Source organism: Anser brachyrhynchus, assembly GCF_964034855.1.
Source record: "Anser brachyrhynchus genome assembly, chromosome: 9".
In the NCBI taxonomy this organism is placed as follows: Eukaryota; Metazoa; Chordata; class Aves; order Anseriformes; family Anatidae; genus Anser; species Anser brachyrhynchus.
The window spans coordinates 5,195,518-5,219,526 of NC_137703.1; the positions used below are offsets into that span (position 1 = coordinate 5,195,518).

The 24,009-nt window shown below is 50.0% G+C and overlaps 1 protein-coding gene across 1 annotated transcript in view; it reads right to left on the reverse strand.

The window, feature by feature from the left end:
- SLC7A14 (solute carrier family 7 member 14) overlaps window positions 1-20,991 on the reverse strand; it is a 27,060-nt gene extending 6,069 nt beyond the window's left edge. Inside the window, exons 1-7 of the mRNA XM_080605411.1 lie at window positions 20,871-20,991; window positions 10,274-10,682; window positions 6,521-6,757; window positions 5,586-5,803; window positions 3,412-3,558; window positions 3,035-3,243; window positions 1,622-2,499 (exon numbers count right to left, since the gene is read on the reverse strand). Of these exons, the coding sequence (XP_080461537.1) occupies window positions 1,622-2,499; window positions 3,035-3,243; window positions 3,412-3,558; window positions 5,586-5,803; window positions 6,521-6,757; window positions 10,274-10,646 (2,062 nt within the window). The 5' untranslated portion in view covers window positions 10,647-10,682; window positions 20,871-20,991. The remainder of the gene's footprint in view (window positions 1-1,621; window positions 2,500-3,034; window positions 3,244-3,411; window positions 3,559-5,585; window positions 5,804-6,520; window positions 6,758-10,273; window positions 10,683-20,870) is intronic.
- Window positions 20,992-24,009: the final 3,018 nt, after the last annotated feature.

The following is a 24,009-nucleotide window of genomic DNA, read 5'->3' on the forward strand; positions in this document are numbered from 1 at the left end:
GGACGGCTGCTTCGCCATGTGATTGTGCCATCTGCAGCCTTGGTGGGAAAGCAGCTCCCGGCAGGCTTGCCCCAGCCTCCTGTGTGCTGAAAGCCAGCGTTTCCCTCCTGTCATCCTCCGGACCATCCTTTTCCCTGTGGATTTTTGCTATGCTCTCAATCTCTCTCCTGGTGGTACCTGCAGCACCGCGTGCCCCAGGGTGGTCGGGCTCAGAACATCTGGTACTCAAACAGCTCCAAAATCCTGTCCTCCCCTTCCCAGAGTCATTTCACATTATCCCTCTGGCCCTGCCTCGTCTCACCTTCCTGCTTCCTACAGGAAGGCTGGCGGGGTCCTTCACGCGTCAGCCGTGTGGCTTAATTGAGTCGCTGCCACTGCTGACAGCTGGAGAGGTGTTGGATGTGCCCACAGGGGAAGGGATTAATCACAGCGGATTAACTCGATGCTTTGAAGTGAAAGGGACAGGTGGAAGGGCTTTCCCTTGCTCTGCAGCTTCACCTATTGCCTGGGAGGGCCAAAAAAGCACTGAGTGTGTCCAGCCCAAAGGCTGCTTGTGGCAGCTACTGCCAGCGGCTCGGTTGGGGCCAGGGGTTGCTCAGAGATGGAGCTTTGCTGTGGGACCTCAGGAAGGAGGCCGCCTACCTTCCCTGTCCTCCTTCTGCAGCAAAAGGGGGAATGGCAAAGTGGAGGAAAAAAGGGGGTAGCAACCTTCCCCCCCGAAGGATGGGAACCCTGAGACTGCTCTAACCTCTCTGAGATGCCACAGGGAGGTCCAAGGCCTGTTCATGTTATTGTCTGGCGATCCCTGCCTTTATGGGAGACAGCAGCTGCCTCCGACCTCAGTGGGTGCTCATATGACTACTATTTCTCCCTAAAAAGCCCTCGACTTTGATATTTCCTCCTTGCTTCAGTTCTCTGTAGTCCAGACGTGAGAGCCTTCAGGAGAAGCTATGAGAGCCGCTCTTTTTCTCATGGGTTTTTGGAGGATGTGAATTGAAATGTAAAGCAAAGGAAGCTATGGACATGCCAGGCTGCTGGCTACCTGCCAGGAAGCCTAAATTTGGCCATAAAGGTCCACAAGAAAGCCTTGCATGTCCTGAGAGCCCCCTGCCGCAAAGTGAGGGGCTCAGACCAAGCCCAGGAGCTGGAGCCCACCATCTTGTGGCCCTGCCATTCCCAGGGCTGTTGGGGTTGGGCGGCTCTGGGTTTTGGAAACACAATGCTGAGATTTTAGTGTGGGCTGCTGAAAGAGCTCAAGTGGGTGAAATAACAAGAAAGCAGGCAGATTTCTGTAGGAAACCTGCCTGGGAGGCAATTTCCAGAACCCACCTACTTTGCATCAGAATGCTCATCAAAATAGTCACCTTTGCATGAAGCAGTTTACTTCCATCAAACTGACATTTTTCTGGAGGTGTAATTTTCCAGTTAGCTGTAGTCTGGGGGCTTGATTAACTGAGGTTTCTAAGATCTTCAGGTGTTACATGGGGCAAACGCAAAGGCCTGGGTAACCCAGCTGAAAGGCATCAGCCTAAGCACTGATTGGCAAAGTTGCTATTAACACCCTTTCAAAACAGACTCAGTTAAAAATAAACAAAATAAAATAAACAAATCTGGGACTCACCCACAAAACACCAGACGGCAAATCGGATCCATGTGACTGTGGAGAGCTTCAGCATGAGATAGATATTCACCAGCATGGCGAAGGCGGGGACAAAGGGGAGGCAAGGCGCCATGTAGGGCAGCTTCTTGGGGTTTTCTGGCTGCTGCAGGATCACAAACACCAGCACGACGATGAGCAGGATCATCAGCACGACGAGGAGGACAGCCCACCAGCTCTGCTCGTAGATGTAGTCAGCCCCGAAAATGATGAAGGAGCAGAAGATGAACATCAGGACGAAGAGCAGGAGCACGCAGGTGGTGACCGTGTGGCCGGTGGCCGCCGTGGGGCGATCCATCTTCCCCGGCAGCCCCAGGTGGATCCGCATGGTGTAGTAGCGAGGGCCGATCAGCTTCTTCAGCTTGATGAGGTAGATGTTCTCAGACTCGTCTGCCTCGATCCCCGAGGTCATGTCGACCGTGCCGTAATTGGGGTGATTCACGCTGTAGGTGGATTTATCGGATTTCCCGATGAGCATCTCGTTGTCCCCCAGCGACGGAAGGTTTTTTGCCCCACACGTGTTGGTCGGTGGGCCTGCGAATTCTTCTCCTTCGCTCCCCGGGGAGCAGGCCTCCTTCTCGCAGTCGGCCAGGATGCCCTCCTTCTTCTTGGTGTGCTCCTCCGAGAGGAATTTGACGAAGCCGTCGATGTCGCTCTCGGGCTGGTATCGGAGGAGCAGGACGCAGACGGAGACCAGCGTGTAGGCGAGCAGCGTGCCGATGGACATCATTTCTATCAGGTCCCGCAGGCTGACCAGCAAGGAGAGCAGCGCCGCGAGGAACCCAGAGACGATACAAGCCACCACCGGAGTTTCTGTGTAGGAGCTGACGTGGGACAAAAACCTGGAGCACAAAAACCGTTGCAGAAGGTTAAAATTGCTTACTGTCGTGGCTCCCTGTCACAATAACCTGTACCTGGCTGGGAAGGCACGGGGGCAGGCTCTGAGCTGCAATCACTTCAGCTCTTTTTGGAGCTTGGACTCTGGACAGCCAAGGACTGGGAATACTGTGGAGGCTGAGGCTGGAATTAGATCTAGCTTCAACTGACCTTACAATCTGAAATTGGCACTTGCAACTGCAAATAAATGCCAAGTTTTTGTGAAAATAGGCTGCTCCCCTTTGCAAGCAACTCGAATTAAATGCTCATCCTCACATGAGCTCAATCTCTAGGCACCAGCAACAAACGAGCAACTTTTGTATAGACCTCTCCTGATTTTAGTTTGGTGCATGCCCTGCTCCCCAAGCCCTGAGCCTGTGCATGCTTCTGTGCTCCCTGTGGTGACAGCTCCAGGCTGTCAGGGCACAGGACAGCCCCTGTCCCCCCAGCACACCTCCCCTCCAGGTCCCACAAATAAATGCCAGTGCGGGTGTGACTGACCTGAAGAGCAGCCCATCGCCGGCCATGGCGTAAATGACTCTCGGCATCGGGAAGAGGGAGCCCAACAAGCTGACGGTCAGCCCAGCCACGGACCCGATGGCAACGATGAACTTGGCCGCATAGAAGCCACGGGCCACGAACATTTCCATCAGCGGGGACTCGGTGTCGATGGCATCGTACGGCACCATCAGCGTGAGGATGATGCTCACCTGGGGAAGGCGAGAGGAGCAGATGTCTCAGATCCCACCAAAGAAAGGGCCCTTGTTCGAGGGTTGAATGGGCACACCGACTCAAGGGGAGAGGAGCTGAGCAGGTGCTCATAGCATGTCCAGCAGGGTGTATATATACATATATATGCGCATATAGCTAGTACTTACGGACACGTATGCTGTCAAGCATGCGACGAGCGAGGCCGTGATGGCATACGGGATGGAGGTGTTGGGACTCTTTGCTTCTTCTCCTGTGGTAGCGATGATGTCGAAGCCAATGAAGGCATAGAAACATGTCGCGGCCCCTTTGAGCACCTGCGTGGAAGACCCGGGGGCTTGAGCAAAACCAATGGTTGGGCAAAACCGTCTGTACACATTCTGCCTGTGCTGATCTGGCAAGAACTGGGGAGTGGAGTTAGGGATGTGTGAGGGCACTGAAAATGCTGTGGACCACCAGGTCCTGCCACTTTCTGGGAGCCCAGAGGCTCTCTATGAAAACCAGGACTAGGATTAGACATGGTGTCTCTTCTCAAACTGGGTGCTTTAACAAAGGAGCTTGGTTTGGGGGGTGCATACTTACAGCCGGGTGTCTCCATTGGGGGAATGACCCTGGTAGCAGCCATAACCCAGTGGTCTGATCTAGGAAACGGATTTCATTGTGTATCCCGAGTCACCTGAAGCATCTGCAGCCCACTCATGGTGCCCCACAGACCTGTGCCTGCACAGTGCCCAAATCTGCTGGGACATCCTGGCAGTGACAGGCAAGGAGACTGACCAATTCCCAATATTCCACCCAAATCCTTTTATATTAGTGGGGATTTGTACCATGTTGACATGCTCCTTCTTAGCAAGGCTCCTCATGGGGTAGCAAGATCTGCTAGCAGAGGAAGCAGAACAGAGCACGAACAGTCAGATGCGCGCTGCTCTCCAAACAACCTCTGCTTTGCTTGGAAGCTGCAGACAGGTTGGAACACTTGGATAAGGAATTATTTGTACTGTTTAGTTATTTTATTTTATTATCTTTTTTTAATGTACAGTATTAGCAAGGACATTTATAGGAAACAAAAGAAGCAGGCTAAGGACTGTGAAGCTGTAAGGAGAGAGCTACTTTACAGTTCCAAAACCCCTACATGCATCTGGCTAGCCGGATACTGTGTGCCCATCACCTCTCTGTCTCAGTTGTTTAGTGATGGAGCACACAGGAAAATTCACCTCTTGCGGGGGACTACCTCTAATTAACTTTTTAAAGTATCCCTGTGCTCCTGGGGATCTCATGCTTGCACTGTGGTGGATTACCTTCTGCAACCGATTTTGGAGAGAGACAGCCACCTGAAAATCATGGGAAGACCCTATTGATTTTGATAGGGTTTTGGATGTATCTTTTAAATGAGTGTATCTTTTAAAAATATGTATTTTTGCCAGGAGATATTTGGTGTGTTGAATTAGAGCAAAACAGCTATTGTCTGTTTTCTTTTTTTAATTCCTATTGTATGGCACACAATGCCAAGCACAATCCAAAGGTAAATTCAACCTCTGCTCTCAGATGGGCCTCAGTGCTCTTCTCCTCACAGCCATGCTCTGGCAGAGAAATACTGACTTATTGAAGGGCAGTGAAGGGACTGCATGGCAGCCTGGGACCCTTTCAGTAATCGAGATTCTTGGTTTACTTTATTTTCTTGCTTATTTTTCTGCACAAAACCCCAATGGAGTCGAGCAGTGTAAATCTGAGAAATTATCTTGGGCTTGGGCCAGCTGAGATATTTTCAGTCTCTGTTCATCCTTGGATAAAAACCAGTGCAAGCAAGCTAAAAAAGCCAAATATGTCCAAATTCTCAGTAAGCTCTGAGGGAACATCCATAAAATAAGCACTGGCAGGTGGCATTATGAAGTGCTCAAAACAAATGCTCAAGAACATTGTTGTTGAAAACCAGCCAACGTAAGTATCTCCCCGTCCGCAGAGGCTGAGCTAGCTCCTCCTGAGTGCCCTTCCTTGACCGGCCACCTCATCGTGCTGTAGTGAGCCTGAGGATTAGTGGCATTTCCTGGGCTACACTGTCACATGCAATTTGGGGGAAGAGCAGGGTTAATTCTAAGGGATTCTAGGAGACACGGGCAAAGCATCGCAGTGTTCCTTGGGTCTGGTGGAGTGAGGAGGGCTCCAAGCCTGCAGGGCTGGCAGCTGGAGGTCTCTGGCTGAAGCACAGGTGGGTTTAGCGGGGCCAAGACCTGGGGAGTGAGGTGGAAGCAGGGTCCGTGCACCACAAGCAACGCTGAGCATGTGGTGGGGGGGGTAGCACCACGCAGGTGCCACATGCCCCACCGTCTGCATGCACAGGACTTACCCCTGGCCATCCAAATGGCAGAAATTGCCCTTCAGACCAGTTGTCAGCTTTGACGAAGAAGAGTCCGGCTATCATGATGAAGATCCAGACTGCCAGGTTAATGACGTTGAGCACATTGTTCAGCCCCACCGAGTTCTTTACTCCCATGGCCACGATGATGGTGACAATGACAGCGATGACCAGAGCAAGAAGGTCAGGGTAAGACTCCTCTCCTTTCCCTGGGTAAGAGAAAAGAGGTGCGTAACTCTTCATCTGTAGCTGCAGAAAGCAACTCCAGAAAGTCGGGGGGGGGGGGTCTTTAGTAATGCTTTTCAGACCCTGAGGTTTTGCAGAACTCCTTGATCTCACTGCGAAGGTGGTCTCCAGGTGCCCCTGCCTCTGTGAAGTAGAGCTCTTTTATTAAGTTGATAAATCCTGATACCTCAACACACTGTTAGGAGTTTGGGGAGTGCAGCACACAAATGATCAGGTCTCAGTTTGCACAACGTCTATCTGCCAAGTACTAATTAAAAATCGATCAAAGACTAAATTTTCATGACAGGATTATGGGAGAGCTAGCTGTTGTTACTGGTAGGAGCTGTGGACTGTTACTGGTCGTATGGGACTGTCACAGCACCGAGCTTCTACAGATCAACTCGATTGGCACTTTCTAAGAGGCTCTGTGTGTGCTTTAACAGGATTTTTCTGGGTGTTTATTCTGCTAAATGCTGGCTCGGTTCAAAGAGGCTCAAAGCACTGGGATCACGTATCTCTGGCCCCCAAAACCCAGCCCGTGAACCAGATGCAAAGGCAAAGTACCAGAGGCAGACAGATGGTAAATAATGAATGAAACCTAATATCTATGTCTGTCTTCTGACGTGCTTCCAATTACTTTTCGGGCCCTAATTAACGGAAGAAACACGGCAAGACACGCGTGCCTCCGGCCTGGTTCTCACCCAGCCCGTTCAACGTCCCGACGCTGTTGATCATCCATCGGCTGATGGTGTGGTTGGCCAGCGAGTCGAACATGCTGCTGAGGGCACTGGCGCCCGCGGCCGTGCCGATCAGGTACTCCAGGATGAGGTTCCAGCCGATGAAGAACGCTACGAATTCGCCCACCGTCACGTAGCTGTAGGTGTAGGCAGAGCCCGTGGTCTTGGGGACCCGCACACCGAACTCAGCGTAGCAAACACCTGTTTAGAAAAAATAAAAATAAAATGAAGTAACATAAGGGAAAAGTGATGGGGAAAAGGAAAGAGACCGATGTGCCTGGAGGTGCCGGGAGGTATCCAGGGCTGCAGTCAGCGTCAGAGCCCAGAGGCATTGCAGTGCACCATGGTGACTCCCCCTCCCCAGTCTCTGGGCTTCCAGAGCATCCCATTTCCCATTAAAATTAAGTTACAGTGGATTTTTTTTGAGAACAGAGTTCAAACCACCCAAAGATTTACAGCCTGTTACAGAAGAGCCCTCTCACAGGTCCGTGCCTCATTTTCGCAGCATTGACTCAGTGTCTGCAGTGCTCTGGGGAGAGCTTTGTCTTTTCCCCCACAGCCCTGCCTGCAGCAAGACCTCACTGCTGCATGTTCCCCCGGCACAGGCAGCTGCAGCCCCTTGCAGGCACACCGTGATGTTGGGGGAAACTCATCCCCACGGAGCAGAACTGGGCAGTGCTGGTGGTGTTGTCCTGGTGGCCCTGTTTTCATACAGTAGCTACGCTGGTGACAGACTTCTCTTCTTCCTCATCCCATCGTGGCACCGTACGATGATTTTTTTTGCCATTTTTTTCCTGAGACTTTTTCCCAACAATTGGTCTTTCAGATGTATTATTTGTGGTACAAATATACCAACAAGATCCCAGCACTTGAAGCTGCAGGAGCCACCATAGCCCTGCGGCTCACGGGATAATGGAAGCTGCAGTGAGACCTGCTGGAGGATGGACTATGAGCATCTTCAGAGTAGTGCGGGATATTTAACTGGAACAGTTTGGGAGAAGATTTCGGTGGACTTCAGTACTCACCAAACTCCTTGTGTACTTACTATGTCAGGATACTTTTCAGTAAAAACCTGACCCTGACACACTGCTGTCTTAAAACAACCAGCAAATTTTATTTAGAACTCATGGATGGACTTAGTCAGAAATTCCCAGAATATTAGTCAGGATAAGTGCTGGGAGGGCACACCGCCTGTCCCCATCCCTGCGACCCCAGCTCAGCCTTGCTGCCCCTGCCTCCCTGCTCAGCAGTATCACACGCCTTAACGGCTTCGGGATGTAATTATCATTGTGTAAACACGTACTAATTACTGAGTTCTCTCTCAACCACCGTTCTCTGTTCTGAAGATAATAATTGCTTCAAGTTTGCAATCAGTTCAGTAGATAAAGAGGAATGAATAATTTATAAAAAGTTTGTGAGCTCGCTGCTCTTGCTGTAAGTGCAATTATTACACAGCACAGACACAAAATTATTGGATCCCTAAGCTTAATTTGGGTGTGTTTCTTATCCTGTTATTGTGGCTTTGTACATTCCATTCTCTGTTTAGCTTGCATGCACGATGCTGGCTGTGCTTTTCAATGGGACTCTTCAAAAGCTGATTTCTGTAAAGCTGGACCAACTGCAGGAGCAACAAGATGTACTGATCAACCCGCCCCACACAGTCATTATTCAAAGCTGATTAAAAATGCATGCACTCTGCAAAGGTAAGACATTCACAGATAACTGCAGGCCTAAATGATTTATGAAACAGGTGCTCTGATGGGGACAAGTATCTAGTTTCTTTCTTTGATGGCCTTAAAATCATATAATCTTTCTTGGTGGCAGCTCTACTTTTAGCCAATGACAAGATAAAGCCTAAAGAGGATTGTTATTGATGCAGAATGATAGCGGCAAAGCAGAGACATTAACATGTATAAAATGTTTCAGTCTTCAATTACACTACAAGGATCCCACAATAGAAGAGTAATCTTTTTCTGTGCATTGGGTACCGCAACGTGTTGGCTATATCTGCATTAGGTATCAGCATACATTAAGAAAATAAACTAATTTTTATCACAGCATGTGGTACCAGCCCAGGGGACACAAGATGCAAGCTCTGCCTTCCATCCCACTGCCACTGATCGTGCCAGCTGGCATTAATCAAACCACTTTGTGATGCTACAGGTCCTCCAGCAGAAGAGGGGTTCACAGCATTTCCCTCTCTGTGTACTGCTTAAAAAAGGAGATAATACAGTAATTTATTAGGGAGAAGATTTTATCTCAGTAATCCCTGCTCTATCTATAGTGTAATGGTGATAATAAAACTGTAACATTAAATGTGAATCCATGAGTAGGGCTGTAATGAACCTGTCCTCTACCTGAGAGAGCAAAGGCATGCAAGGGCAGAGACCAAACCCTTCCAGCGTGAGGAGCTGTGCTTGGTCCCTGTGGGAAACTGGCCTCCAAGAAAGCAGCAATTGTGCAAAGAGCCTGCAAATGCTGCCTTAAGTAACGCCATCAAATTCAGTGGCACTCCCGTTCACAAAAATGATCCCCAAATCTTCGTGGAAATGAGGCCTCGCAACACCGCTGGGAAGCTCCGAACTCCGGCTCCGAGCCCTTGCTGGGTTTCACTTGCCAAAAACACGCTGCTGTTACAAACAACAGCAGAGCCAATGATGAGGCGAGGAAGCGGCCAAGGAGACTATGAAAACACCGCATCCTTGGGAAAACACTTTCCCAGGGCTACACAAGCAAGGGGAGATGAAAGCGGAGCCGGGAGAGGCGCAGCCGTGGGCTGCGGGGGCAGCAGGAGCCCCCTGCCATGGGGCAGGACCCACGGCTTGGGGGAAAAAGCCCCATTTTGGAGGGCGGTGTGTTTGCTCAGAGGATACCTGCCCAGGCTCACTGGGTTGCTCTGCTTGCACTTGGTTTGCATCACGAAATGGGTGGCGGAGGATGATAAAGGCACAACAGTCTTGAAAAGCAGAGCTGGGTCATTCCCGTCTGGTGTCCAAGTCCTCTGCCACTGACTCAGGGTTTCCTGCTCAGCCCGCGCGCAGAAGCAGGACGCCAGACTGACACAGCAGGCAGAGCCCTGCTAGCAGGGGGAGCGGGGACATCACCTCATCACGTTAGCGCTGATCTGGAAAGGACAAACGCCAGCAGGACTGGCTTCATGTGGAAACTGCAGCTCGGGCCATATGCTCAGCTGGGGTCACAGGAGGCGATGGAATTCACTGGCTTTTCACTAAAATATATAATTCCTCCCTCTCTGCAAATTGCTCTGTTTGTTTGTCTTTTTGGAAATTCAAAGAGTGATCCTGAGTGAATAGGAGCCAACAAAATCAGCTCCAAAACTAGCTGAGGGGTTGTTTAAACGCCAGTAATGTCCACAACAAGAGAAGGCGGCCCCGGTGCCGCAGAAACCACCGGCGTCCTTCCCATTAAAGCAGAGCTCCCACGAGCTCCAGCCCTGTGCCGTGGCCGTGCTCTGCCCTGACCACACACAGCAAAGCTCTCTCTGGTGGCTTTAAGCGCGTTAAGCGCAGGATACATCCTGCGGGGAGCCGTCAGTGGGTCATTACTCCTCTGTAGGTCGTGGGTGTCCCCAAGGTGATGAGACCCAGCATCAGCCGCCGGCCCATGGCAGCGCATGAAGGAGCCTCCGTCCCCCTGGAGCAGCCAGCAGGTGCTCAGGGCAGCGCCCCACGCAGAAAACCCGCCCGCACCACTCACCTGACAAGATGGAGGCGACGGCGGCGATGATGAAGGAAACGATGACCCCGGGCCCCGCCATCTCCTTGGCCACCAGGCCGGACACCACGTACATACCGGTGCCCACGCAGCTGCCGACGCCGAGGGAGATGAGGTCGAGGGTGGTGAGGACCTTGGCCAGACGGGCTCCCTGGCCGGCAGCCGTCCCTGTGCCCTCCAGCATCGACTCCACGGGCTTGGTGCGCAGGACGCGGGCGCGCAGGGCATGGCCCGCGGCCCCCCAGGGCACCCGCCGCGGGTCCAGGCGCGAGACCAGGCCGCTCATGGCTGCGGCTGGGCCTGGGCTCGGCGCAGGCGCTCCCGGGTGGATCCGTGCCCAGGGCTGCGGCCGCATCCCAGCGCCCTGGTTCCTCCCGCTCTGGCGGCCCGGCTGCAAGAGAGAGAAAAGGCCCTCGTAATGTGGTTTTTGGCTGAAAAACCGAAGGAAGAGGGGTTGTGCCAAGGTGGGGATGGACAAAAAAGGGGCCCTGAGCCACTTGCTGACGGGGCTCCAGCCCCAGGGGAGCTTTGCGAAGAGAAGAGGTGGACTTTTGGAGTAGCAGCAAGAAGCTTTGGGGTCTTGCTTCTGCACAGCTGAAGAAAACCCAGAGAAAAGCTCAGCAGCAGCACCGCGGCCGCTGCAGTCATCTTTTAATACTTCAGCATTACGCTGCCTGAGCCCGTCTGCTCTAAGTGGCCATTATGCCTTCCAAATCATAAGATTGTCTTCTAAATCATGAATTATCTTGTGCTTTTTCATCTTCAGTCATATTCTCAAGCACTGTTCAGACACTGCCCTTTCTCTGCCCTCTCTGTCTCTTGTTTTTTAACAAACTGCATAGTTCTCAGGCAAGCAGAAATGACTTCCCAGTGACATGTGATGACTTCTTGACTTTGAGCAAAATAATCAGAATTGACATCTCTGCATACTAAAACGAGGAAAAAGGAAAAATAGTTTATTTAAGATGAATTCTAGCCTGGCAGTTTCCTTCCTGTTAATGCAGAAATCTTTTTTTATTCTTATTACCTCAAAGACAAAACAATTATTTTTTCCATCTTTACATCCAAAACAAATTACATTGTGTCTACCAGGCAGCCTTGTCTTGCTGGAGTTTATTAAATAAAGCACAGCATTCGTTTCATGTTTTGGTTGATCACGGTTCAAATGGTGCTGATTCCTACTTCGAGTTACCGCAAGCTGAAAGGGTCCATGTTCTAGCTAAGAATAATAGTAATGAAAAGTAGATACCACTCTTGATCAAATGTGCATCTCTGGGATGAGAATAAAAAGTGGGTTTAGCTGCTTCAGGGCCATGTGCCCACCTCTGGGGCTGTATTTTAGGCATGGGGGAATGAACTCCTATAACCAGAGTGATCTCCACCTCAAATCCGTCCTTCTTTTCTCCAGAGCTGTCACACAGCATCTCTAAAGTATGGGCTGGCAAAGAGGTGTTTTTGCACTTCACTTGACCGCTTCCCACCCTTGTTTATTTCTTTTCCTTAGTGTGTCTTTATGGATGCTCCTAGCTGAATTAGAAGGACTCGGGTCGCTATGCTTAGGTTTGCACCAAATGGACATGAACTAGCCAGAGAGTCAGGCAAAAGTTTCTGTTTTTTGAACTGCTGCAATCCAGATGCCCTGATCTCTGTGCAATTTCCTCCTTTGTAGTTTGTATGGGAAAAAAACCATCCTTTTCTGGCCGGGGTTGTTGGACGTGCCCCAGCTGAGACCCTGGCACATACAGGTCCTCTTGAGCCACTGGGGGAAAGACCTCAACACCAGCTGAAATGAAATCACTTCGTAATTGCAGCTACATTTGATCAAAGCGATCACTGGAAACTATTCCAGGTGTTTAAGCGAGATCAGCGTATTGCTGCTTGGGAACATCCTCTCACCCCACCTGCAGCCATAAAACACATCTCATGGATGGGCAACATTTACCTGGGGCAGAGACAGCTCATTTCTGCCCTGCCCCGCTGACACCTCGAAAGACAGAGCGAAGCAGCCAGCAGCCAGGGAGAGCTTTTTGGCGAGGCTGATGCGCAGGCGCTGCTCGGCGATTGCAGTCATCCATTCCACGGCTATGCAAATTGTGAAGCCTTGAGAGACTGGTTTAAATCCACAGCCAGGAGGAGAGAGCGCTTTTTCCTTGTGGCTGCCGTCTGCTCTCCTCCTTACGCGCACGGAGGCTGAGGGGAGGCCGAGGGGAGGCTGAGGGGAGGCTGCGGCAGCGCTGGCGCAGCAGCGAGGGCCGGCCTGGCTCCACTCGCACTGCTGCCACCGCGCGCTTGTTAGCAACCACTGTTTGTACCACAACACTCTTCTTCATTAGGGTAAATTAAGTAAAACAGCAATCAAGTCAGAAGGAGAGGCCTTGCAGTTTACAGGCGTGCATCCTTCTCAGCGTCTGGTTCGGCGCCGAAGTTTTCCTGACCTAAACCTGCCGTCCTCATTACCCCCAGCTCATCCCTCAGGATGGTTCATCTCACCCATCTGTTAATTAATCCCCTCTGCCCAGGGGGTCCCCAGGGTGTCCCTAAGCAAGGTCCTCTGCTAAATAATGTCAGGAATACAAGGAGCAGAATGTCGATGATGATGAATTAGAAACCAGAGCTCCTGTTGGCGTATCGGTGGGGAGCCAGTCGGGGGCACTCATTAAGATGAATGTCAGAGCCAGAGCAAAGTTACCTCTTCGCCCTGGGCATGGAGGTGCCTTGGTGCTTGGTCAGACCAGCGAAAGAAATCTGGAGAGAGTCAGGAACACCCCGATGTCCCCTCCGATGACAGCGTTCCTGCCCTCGGCCCCCTGCCCACCCCATGCAGGGGCTGCGTGCTGCAGCATCACCCGCAGGGACGGCAGTGCAGGAGGCTGCTGCTGGCAGCAAACCGCTGCAACACGAGATGCAGAAGAGAAAGTGAGAGAGAAAAAGCCTTGCTATCCTCGCTTCCCTGCCCCCTTGGCTGTTTCTCTTTCTTCTTTCTTTCTTCTAATTACCAGGCTGGTATCTGTGAGGCGGAGTGGTGGGAGCAGACACGAGATGCTCGTTCCCATTTCAGCCCCTACAGCAGGGAGAGAAATGACGTCAGTGTCGGGCGGCCGCGGACAGGAGGGATGCGTCTGCCGGGCTGCTCGTCACGCTGCTGTTTTCATCGCCAGCGCAGTCGGATTTGGAGTTTCGTGAGCTTGTTTTTACAGCCTCGGGCCCCAACCGGGCTGCCCCTGACACAACTGGTGCAGCCGCTGCTCGCAGCCCGCTGCCATGGCCGGGGAGAGCCCGGCACGGAGCCAAGCGCTCGGGCTGCTCCCCGCCACTGCTCACATCGTCCAGCTTCAGCATCTGCCCCTCTGCCTTTGCAGATAATTTGCGGTTTGTTTTGTTGTTTAACTCTCTCCGTTTTTTACCTCTATTTGAGCAACTCAAGTGGAGCGGTGGTTATTTAAAACTAAAATTCTCACTAAATAAAAATAGCGATATATTTTAGGTTTAAGAGCAAAACTGTGTTGTACCTACTAAAAAAGAGGTTCATTTATTTATTTATTTATTTATTTATTTTCTGTGTGTCTTCAGAGCGAAATGGAATTGGAGGGGTCAAACCACATTTTTCTGTGCTACTTTCATCTGTGTTATTTTAGGTGCTTTACCAAAGTTAATGTTGCTGCAAGATGGCCAAAGCCCATTATCTTCTTTTGAGAAGTAAGCGCAATAGAAGGGGAGTTATTTAACTTGGCCAAAGCCATAACGCAAGGGTGCCACACGTCCAGAAGCAGACCCAGGGGTCCTTAAATTTTGTATTCCTCTCTCCAGTACAAGTAAGAGTCAAATTAGAATAGCCTCCTTCATGGCTTGCAGCCAGCGGGTCCCACTTCCAAAGCTAATTAGCTAGTTAGGTATTTGGGCACCTATGCCGGCATTCTGGTTTTGCACTTTTCCACCCTTTTTGTACAGGTAGCAGTGACTCTGCATGGTGCAGAGCGGCGTAGGACCAAGAGCAGGACGCTTATGGCAGACACAGCCATCTGTGATGCAGTGCTGTAAGTAATGCAATATGCATGAAGGGCTCCATTTGTGTTTGCAAAAAGCTATTTAACCAACAGGAGGAAAAAAAAAAGAGAGAGAGAGAATTATGGAGAAAGAGGTATAATCAGTTTGCACATTTCTAAAAAGGTCTGGTTTGTCATTGTTGTCTTGAGATGGCAAAGTAAAAGCCTTAAAAAACATAATGATGCTGCTAATGCAGGGAAATGACAAATCAATAGATGGGTGAGCTGAGCAGAAGATGGGGAACCAGGAACTTCTTGGAACTACACTGGCAGGCTCCCTCTATGAGCACGATGAGACCACATGAAATAACTAAATTTGTTTCTCCCTCAGTAAAACGCAGAAAGCAGCTTCCTTCCAGAAGTGCACGAGTGGTTAATTCAGTTGGGTTTTCTAAGGAAGCTGCAGAGAAAACACACTGAAACCGACTAATGCTCCTCTAGCCAGACCTTGTTGAAAGCAATGTTGTGTTTGTGCGTTGCATGTGCACAGGGTGATCTGCAAAAGGACGCCTGCGGTGCCATGCACATTTAAAGCCCCGTTTGCTGCGGCTGCCTGACTTTGCATTCAAAGCCCAAAAGCTCGAGGCTCTCAGACACAGCCTCCCCCATCAGAGCCAGGGGACAGTCAAAGAAATCAGACCCCTGAAGGAAGCTGTTCTTGCAGGCTGGGGGGCACAGCCTGAGGCTGTCCCACAGGGACCGACACGCTGCCTTCCGAAATTTAAGAATTAAAACTCTGCAAAGGGGGCGCCCAGGACCAGAGGCACCCGTCTCTAACACCAGCACGTACTTTGCAGCCCGTTCTGGCCACAGCTGCTCCTGACGGCTGTGGGGGCGCCTTCTGGGGACCACAGCGAGCAGCCCAGTCTCGGTGCCGCAGGGATATTGCCTCGCGTTTGCAGCTCCATGCTTTCTCCTGCTTTGGGGTCATACTTTCAGTAATTACTGCCTGGGCAAGATACATGCTTTCTGTAACACATCCCACTGCCACAGAGGACCAGGGCTGCCTTTCTATCAGCGAAATGTTTAGACCTGGGTTACCAGACAGGCTTTTCTAGAACAACATTCTTTCAAAAATGTCTTTGCTTTAATAACATGCAGGAGAAAGCCACTGTAATTACTTGGTTACACTTTCTTTTTCTTCCTCTGCAGATCCATACTTTTGTGCCATAGAACAAAAGTCATTAAAGTTTGCTCCAGGCCGGCCATGAGAGCTTTCTTCATTTGACATAATTCACAGACTGAGTTACTTATTAATGTGTGAACCTCTCTAAACAAAATGGATTTTTACTGTTGCAAAGGCTGGCTGATGCATCATCATGACAACTTATTTCATTTCAGGATATCGTTTTGAATTTCAGTGGCAAAAATACAAATTACATTTTTCACTAAAGTACTGATGTAACACTAAGGTCTGTTGTCCAAACCAGAGAAAAATAATGACCTGTATATCATATGCGGGATCTGAAAATCCACTATTTTTAAGTCTCTTCTTCTATTTTGAAGATTGCTGTTTTTATAGAGATTCCTTTATTCCCCACTAAGAAACTGTTTTTTCCTCCCGACTCTCACCAGCAGTCTTCGTGGCTTTCTGCAAAGCCCTTCCATGCAATAAATCAGCAGGACTCTGAACCGGTCTTCTGTGCTGTAAACACATCAGGCTTACACGCATGGTGCAGCTCTTGCTGGCTTTCAAATGCATTTCTCTTTTGTATGTGCACAGGGTCTCATTAATTAGTTATCGTGTTCCATCTGCAGTTATACAAGTGTAATTGATTATGCCTCACTGCCCTGTTTCCATGATTTTGTCTATTAGCTAATTAATGCAGGAGAGGTTCTCAGAGAAACACATTCCTCAGAAGGAGCTGGAAAGAGGCATTCTTCAGTCCAGAGCCTCCTGAAGCCTCCAGAAGCAGCAGCAGCTGTAGTATATGCAAATCAGCAGGCTTTTTCCATATGGAAAAGGCAGCCGAGAGCTTGCAGGGAGATTTGGGTGGTTGTAGCCCGTGTCACTAAATTCCTCAACAGAAGTGTGAGGTAGATTCAACGCACTTCTAAGGAAGTGAATAGCAGCTCCTGCTGCTTCTATTACACATTTGGCTGCTTATTATTATTATTTGCTAGGACAAAAAATCCCAGCCTTACATGAGTAATCCTCCTGCATTTCAACAGAGCTGATTACATGAGTAATGTGAACACAAGTTGATCAAAGAAGATGATTTATAAGAGATTTTCTGTGTTTAGTCATTTATCATCATAAGTCAGGCAAACGCACTGCAACACCTAAGCAGTGTGTGGTGTGAGTAATACCTTGTGCTGTAGCATGAGTGCTTTTTGACATTTCCCAACAAGTGAGTTATGAATGTGCAGCTAAGACTACATCAGCATATAGGATGTTACTTATGGAGCAGGATTAAATGAAGAATGATGTGTTCTTAAAAATGCTAATAGCTCAAAAATTAGGGTGTTATAGTACTCCTGTGTAATGCACACTAACTGCCTGGAGATGTCCTTGAGTAGCAAGGGAATCAACATGAGCAAACATGGTTATCTATAGCTTAAAATTTGGTTGCCATTGAAGCCCTGTTAGCTAACCACGTACTTTGTCTCAGCCTCCCTTAAAACCGAATTGAATAGAGTTGCTGAAATATTATTGCTGTGGTCATTAAGACCTGGTTCAATAATGCTCTTGGGCACATGCTTAAAGCAAAGATTTAATCATGCTGCTGCTGGTGGAACGTGCCCAGATGTGCAAGCAGCCTCTAAACACAAGGGGGTGGCTCCAGCCTCAGGTTTAAGTGTGTGCCGAAGGACTTTGCTGAGAAAAACACCCGGGGAGCTGGGGACTCACAGGAGGAGCTGACAAAAGCACCGACTTATATCACAGTAGCTGACAAGTGTGGGCAGCAAGAGTTGGTGGCTACTGAGGGCCAGCACCCAAAGCCTGTTCACTTGTGGATCAAGCATTTTTTTTAATGTGTTTACATAAAGTTTCGACACACATCCCCCTGTAGACACTTGTGGCATAACAGCAGAAACTCTTCCAGCAATAATCCTTCTCCCTGTAAGCAGCAAACTGCTTGACCCTCTAACTCTGTATTCCCAAAATTACGATGCAGCATTTGAAAAACCTGCTCTCTGTTTGCTCACCTGCCAGGTAGGTTCAATTTGTTGTATGATGCCTTTCAGTAAATAATTGATACAGACATCATGCAGAGGAACAGAAACAATAGAATCACGTGTGGTGTGGCTCCACCCCACTGTTTTTGTTTCCTAAGTGCCTGGGCTTCTCTCTGACAGTTTTATTGCAGGGAAAGAATAGTTTTCTCCTAGGGATGTTCCAGTGAGGTGACAGCAAGGAATCGGCTGCGGTGGCAGCCTCAGCACCAGCTGGAGCACCCAGCCCTGGCTGAGCCCCGTGACGATGACCGTGGAGTCTAGAGCTGCTATCTGACGAGCCACAGGAGACATATACAAGAAGAAAAATTGCTTAGTACTCGAAGGCAGTTTCCAGTAGACAACCATAACTTTGCTACATCTCATTGCTTTCAAATGAAAAAGAAAAAAAAAAGTGATGAGTTTCTGTGGCTCACGGATCTAAGCTGGAATCTGCTCCAATTACATAGTGGGTGGTTTAATGACTTCAGCAGCTACCCTAGGTTGAGGCAGGACTGTGGCCAGGATTTCATCTGTAGGAATCAGCTTGAAATGCTTCCTATATTTCTTGACAGGACCCTTTTGCACCCTAGATCTAATATCTCTCACAAAAATTACAGGTTTGGGCGCAACCATATCATTATGCTTTACAGAGAGAGCCAAACAACAACGTGCTGGTTCAACATACACATTATGAGGGTCTTAATAGCTTAGGTGCTCTGAAGGCAAAGTTTTAACTATTTGGTAGCTAAGAAGTCTGAGGGACTAAGCATATCCTAGTACAGACTACTCTGTTACCATCATAACCATTTTTTCCCATGAAGAGCCTAGGACTGTATTTACTTCTCTATCAGCTCATGCCATCCCATGTTTGAAAGCTACAGGTCTTCACAGGACAGATATTAATTTACTCAGTGAAAGGTTGTCCTATTCTCATTGAATTTTCTAGAAAAACTCCTGAGTCCTTCAAGGGAAGATGGATGAAATCTTATATTATATGTACATGATCTCAGAACTGAGCAAACCGACCGTCTTGTGCTTCAAAAGGGAAGCAGTGTCAAGTTAGCCTATACATATAGCCTTTAAAATATTTTGGATTGGGCTCCTTGTTGATACGATCCCATCTGAGACTCTGAAATTTCATAAGCAATGAATTTTCATCATTTTCACATGATCCTAAAAAAATTATCTAGAGAAGACTAAGTTATGTCTTCACTTAGAAGTCATGACTGACTCCCCAAGGAAAATGATTTATGTTTTAAATTGCTTCACTTTACTGCAAAGTGCACAAAGGAAGGGATTCCCTTTAGGGAGAGTTAATTAATGAAGCAAGTTGAAAAAATAAATAAATAAATTGAAGTGTTCAAAATACAAGTTGGTCACTCATTTGTTCTGCTCTCAGTACATGGCCAAAACTCCGCCTGAGAAGGTTGTGCTTGTCGAGAGGGGAGGTGGGCCACCTGGGAGCAGAGCTGTACGCCCCTGTGCCTGACTGCGGGAATGAGGGATCAAAGGCACCATTAAGTCCACCGAGTTCATTTTGTCTGAATTAGCCATTAGCTTCCATGCAATTAATCCTGCAGGGAGCCAAATGACTTGCTTTGGCTAAGTTGCATCATTTGGGAGAACGTCAAGTCTTGACATAAACAGATGGAGAGTCCAGCAGGTTTTCTGATAGCTCCTTCATCAGGTCATCAGCCCTCCACTGTTCAAAAATGTGAGCCCTCACTTAAATCAGAATGTTTTGGCTTTAGCGTCTCAGCACTAATTCATGCCGTGCCTTTCTTTGACAGATGGAGAAGTAACTCAGTGCCTGGTAATTTCTTTCTGTAAAGGCTCTTAGATTTGTGAATCAAGTCACCTCCCACCCTCTTTTTTAATGAATCAAATTGACCAGGTGCTGTAGTTCTTCCATTATAAGGCCTTTGTTTCAATCCTTTCAAGCTTTGGCTTTTCTTCCTTTTTTTTGAACTCCAATTTTAATGTCATTTTTGTTAACATGTACTGCATCCTAGCAGTCTCAGTTGCCAAAGGCAGAGGTAAAATTTCCTTGCCACATCTCTCCTTGCTGAACAGCAGTTGTACGAGGCCTTTTTGGCCTCAGTTCTGCTCAACTGCTCGTACTTTTTTTTTTTTTTTTAACTTTAACTAAATCAATATATATTGTACATATTGCCTCCTTCCTATCTTTTCAGATATTTACTGTACATTTGACTTTACTTTGAGCGGACCCAAGCTGCTTCATCTGCATCATTTACCCCTCATCACTCTCCGTTTTGCTGGCAAAGTTCAGCACCTTCGACAGAGGAAAATGGGGAACAGCGCTCGGGCCTCGCATCCCCGCAAGAACCCCTTACTTCCCTGCTGTCACGCAACACAGATTCCCCACGGAGCTTAATGTTTTAAGAACAGCCAATTAGTCGGTTTAATCTAGGTAACTGCTCGCTCTAGTATTGCTTTTGGCTTGTTTGGTTTTTTGTTTGTTTACAGCGTGTTGTTCAACTATGGTAAGTCATATGCCTGGTGTGTACCGATAAAACGAGTGTATGTAAATATCTGTAGCAATCAGACTTTCAATCTCATGACAGCTTTTGGGCAATTAAACAAACGCCTTGGCATGCTAAAATGTACTTACCTACTACTTAGGGGCTCTGGGAGGATTAATTAGTTAATATGCTAGATTAAATCAGACGCGGCCCTTTTGAGCTGGGAGTCTTCTCTGGGGTTGACAGGAGGAACGCTGCTTCCCAGCCCTCCCCAGAGCCCGTGCTGGTTTCGGAAGCCCTATATTAGGGCTCCGTATGCACGGGCCGTCGCGGGAAGGCACTAAGTCAGTCTGTCTAAACTAGCATTTAATAGGCCACGAAACCCGAGCAGGGAAGCGACTCTGAGAAGGGCGATCGGGCTTTTCCGTGAGGCGATGCACAAGCGCGCCCAACGAGGGCTGTTGGGTGCCTCCAAACCCCCCTGTGCCATGGACGAGCAGCGGCCGGGGGGGGCTGGGGTACGAAGGATGCCCAAGTCCAGCACCGGGCCCCGACTCGGAGCCACTTCTGCCGGCGGGGCTCCAGCACCGGGGACAGCGCCCGGTCCCCACGCCTGGCCCCGGGGCTCCGCATCCCCCCGGGCCGCCCCGGGGCTGTTCAGCCCCCTCTCTCCCTTTCTTTTCCCACCGTTCCCCACCAGCCCCATACCACCCCGGCCCATTGATGCCCCAGCATCTCCGGGGCGCGCTCCGCACCTCGGGGGCTCTGCGGAGGAGCCGGGACCGCAAGAGGAGCCCCCCCCGGCGGGGGGCAGCGCTTTGCCCCTTCCCTCTTTCCCCCCCCAGCACTTTCCATCCCCTATCCCTGTCTCCCCCCGGCCTTGCGGGCACTCACCGGAGGCTCCGGGGGCCGGCGGGGGCGGCTGCGCTGCTGCAGGCGGCGGGGGGGGCGCTGGGCACCGGCGGCTCCGGCTCCCGGCCGCGCACGCAGGGCGGAGGGAGGGATGGAGGAGGGATGGAGGAGGGATGGGGGGAGGAGGGTGGAATGGAGGAGGGATGGGGGGAGGAGGGAGGGATGGAGGAGGGATGGAGGGAGGAGGGAGGGATGGAGGAGGGATGGGGGGAGGAGGGAGGGATGGAGGAGGGATGGAGGGAGGAGGGAGGGATGGAGGAGGGATGGAGGAGGAGGGAGGGATGGAGGAGGGATGGAGGAGGAGGGAGGGATGGATGGAGGAGGGCGCTGCAGCTCCTCAATTATTCAGCGCTTCCCCCTCTCCGCTCTCTCCCCGCCCCGGCAATACCACCGAGGCGGGTCGAAGAGACCTTCCCCCCCCCCTTGCTGCCCCCCTGCCCAGGTGTCCCGAAGGCTGCCCTTGGCCTTCCCCGAGTGGCCCTGCTGTTGTTTTTTTACCCCCCCGGAGGACGGGTTTTGGCACCCCGTGGGGAAGCTGCCCCTCGCTTTCCCCTGGAGCCGCACGCCGAGATTTGGGTGCTGATGCTGTCACCCCAGAACGGGCAGAATTAGGGCTGAAAGAAAATGCCTCATGCCTTGCAGCCTGCCGCGTCCAGCCCTCTGCCTGGGAGGAGTTAGCAGGTGCAGGGCATGTTTTATATCCCTGGCTGCTTTGGAGGATAGCTGCGCTTCGTGTTCACGATTATTTCCTATCTTCCCATTGCATTTTTATTTCTCGACTCTTGCTATTTGTTTCCCTCTCGAAGTGCTCCCTCTCTGCCTCCATATTCTTACTGCTCCGACATCAAATCCAAAATGTTTTTCTCTCCGGTGCTGTCTGTGGAGGATCAGATTTCAGTCTCCATTACAGCGTCATGCTATAACATCTAGCGTGACCCATCCCCAGGTGCACAGTGTGCCTTGAAGCTATTCGCTCTTTTAGCACTGAAATAAATATCTGCTGGTAAAAATTCGGAGTGATCCTTCAGCTTCTGTCCAGCTTGGACCAGTGCCTGCCTAACGTGAGAGACCCCCGACAGGAACTGCATCAATGTGGGGACCTTGTGGGGGCCTGCAGAGAAACACCGCACAGATAAACCTTGCCAGGACGTGCACGATCCTGGCTTCGGGCAGGATGGTGGATCATGTGTCACCTCCCATTTCCGTGGTACTTTCTGTGGCTTTCCAGATGAGTGCCATCATTTTCCCAGTTTCTTACCAGGCTCCTTCCTCTCTTCAGCTTGGCTTTGCCTCCCTTCCTGCAAAGCAGTCCTCCTGCAGCCACTCTCTTCCCCGAGGAGAGCAGAAACAAGCTGCTCCCTTGCTATCCCGGCCAGCAGGAGCTGTCACTACAGAACCACCGATGCTCTGCTCCCCTCATGCTGCTCCAGCCAGCACAGGTCAGAAAAAGCCTCGCTGGAGCCCAGTGCAGCCACCCCCGTTACCATCCTCACAACCAGCAGCTTTGAAAACCCTGGATTTGTTCTTTTCCTTCTTCTTCGATTGCCGATAAGCAACACTCGGAGCTGCAGCTGCTCTCCCCTCTGTTCCCCGTGCTTCCCATTTGGTTGTTGTCCCTCTTCTCATTCACTTGCTTCTCCCAGCTGCTTTTGCTCAGTTTGTGGGCACCAAATGCAGCCGTGGGTGTCCGACCTTAGGAGCATCCCTGCCTTCCACCTTCCCTCGTGCTCTGGCAGACTTTGCTGTATATAGTCTTCCTGTCCCCGTTACAGCCCAGCCTTGGTCTATTTTTTATATGTCTGCTTCTCTTTTATCCCGTGGTACTTACAGTCAGCTACCCGAAACAACCTGCCATCACCTTGAGCAATAAAGGGACTAAATGTCTTGTCTGAGGCTCACTTAAGCTCTTTCTCATTATTCCTTGCCCTGTTCTCATGAATTTTGTAACTTCCAGTCTTGCAGGAAGATGAATTTCTACAGCTGCCTCTCTAATGGTGCTCTTCCGTTTGATTAAATGTGTCTGTCAGCTGGATAACAACTGGGGGAGGCCACAGGACCCTCCGGAGAAGCCCCACCAGTGAGAGCAACCTCCCATTTGGGTGAAATTTCCCACAACAGCCAAGCACGTGGCAATACCCCTGTGGCAGAATTTCCTCTGTCCGCAGGCACCGAGTAGTTTCTATTCCAAAAAAAAAAAAATTCTGCTCATTTTCCCCAAACAACAAGTGGCTGTCTGACCAGTCATTTAAAACCTTAACCCTATTTTAATCTTGACTCAGGCTTTGGTCCCAGTAACGCCCTATAGCAAGGACCCCCCAGCTGCTAGCTCATTATCTCAGCAGCACAAAAAGCGGCCTTTCCAATTTTGTGGGACATAACTTGCTATTCCTGTGACTCTGAATAAACACAGGCAGAAGCCACCCTATCGATTTTCTTTCTTCCTTTTACTAAAATGTTTATTTACCTCTCTCCTTATCCCCTCGTACTTGTCTCCCCCGTGGCTAATTAATTAAGTTTTTTAAATACCGCATTTCCTGCAGTTTTCTGGGCTGTTTCTTTGTTTACGGATCTTTTTAACTTTTGGACAATCAACAGACTCTTGTCCTGCTGGCCTCCAAGTCCCCCCTGGGCTCTCAGCATCCTGACCTCACAGACCTGCTTTCCCTTCGTGAAACCTCCTCAGAGAGGACAGGCTCATCTCTGATCCCTTTATTTTTCTCAGTCTTCCGCGGTGTTGTTTCTGACAATATTTTGCCGTCATCACAAATGACTGATGATCTCAGGAGAGATGGCTTGGGTTCCCCTCGGGTTTACAGCGTGCGCCCAACCCGTGCGCTTGGTCACCCCGTCACATTTTGACAGTAATCTTACACCATGCCTGGAGGAAATGTTTGCCCTGGAGTGAATGCAGGTCCCGTTGGAGCCTTCCGCGATGCTCAGCACACGCTGTAACCACTGCGGGTCGTGGCATGGGGTCACCTGCACGTGGCCGGGGTCTGCAGGACGGCCTTAGGGTAGGAAGAGTGCGGGTCCTGGGTGACCTTATAGGGCCGAGCAGCTCAGTGCTGCCTTGGTTCTTTGGTCTGTCTTCAACATTCAAGTAGAAGACCCCGTCCCAGGG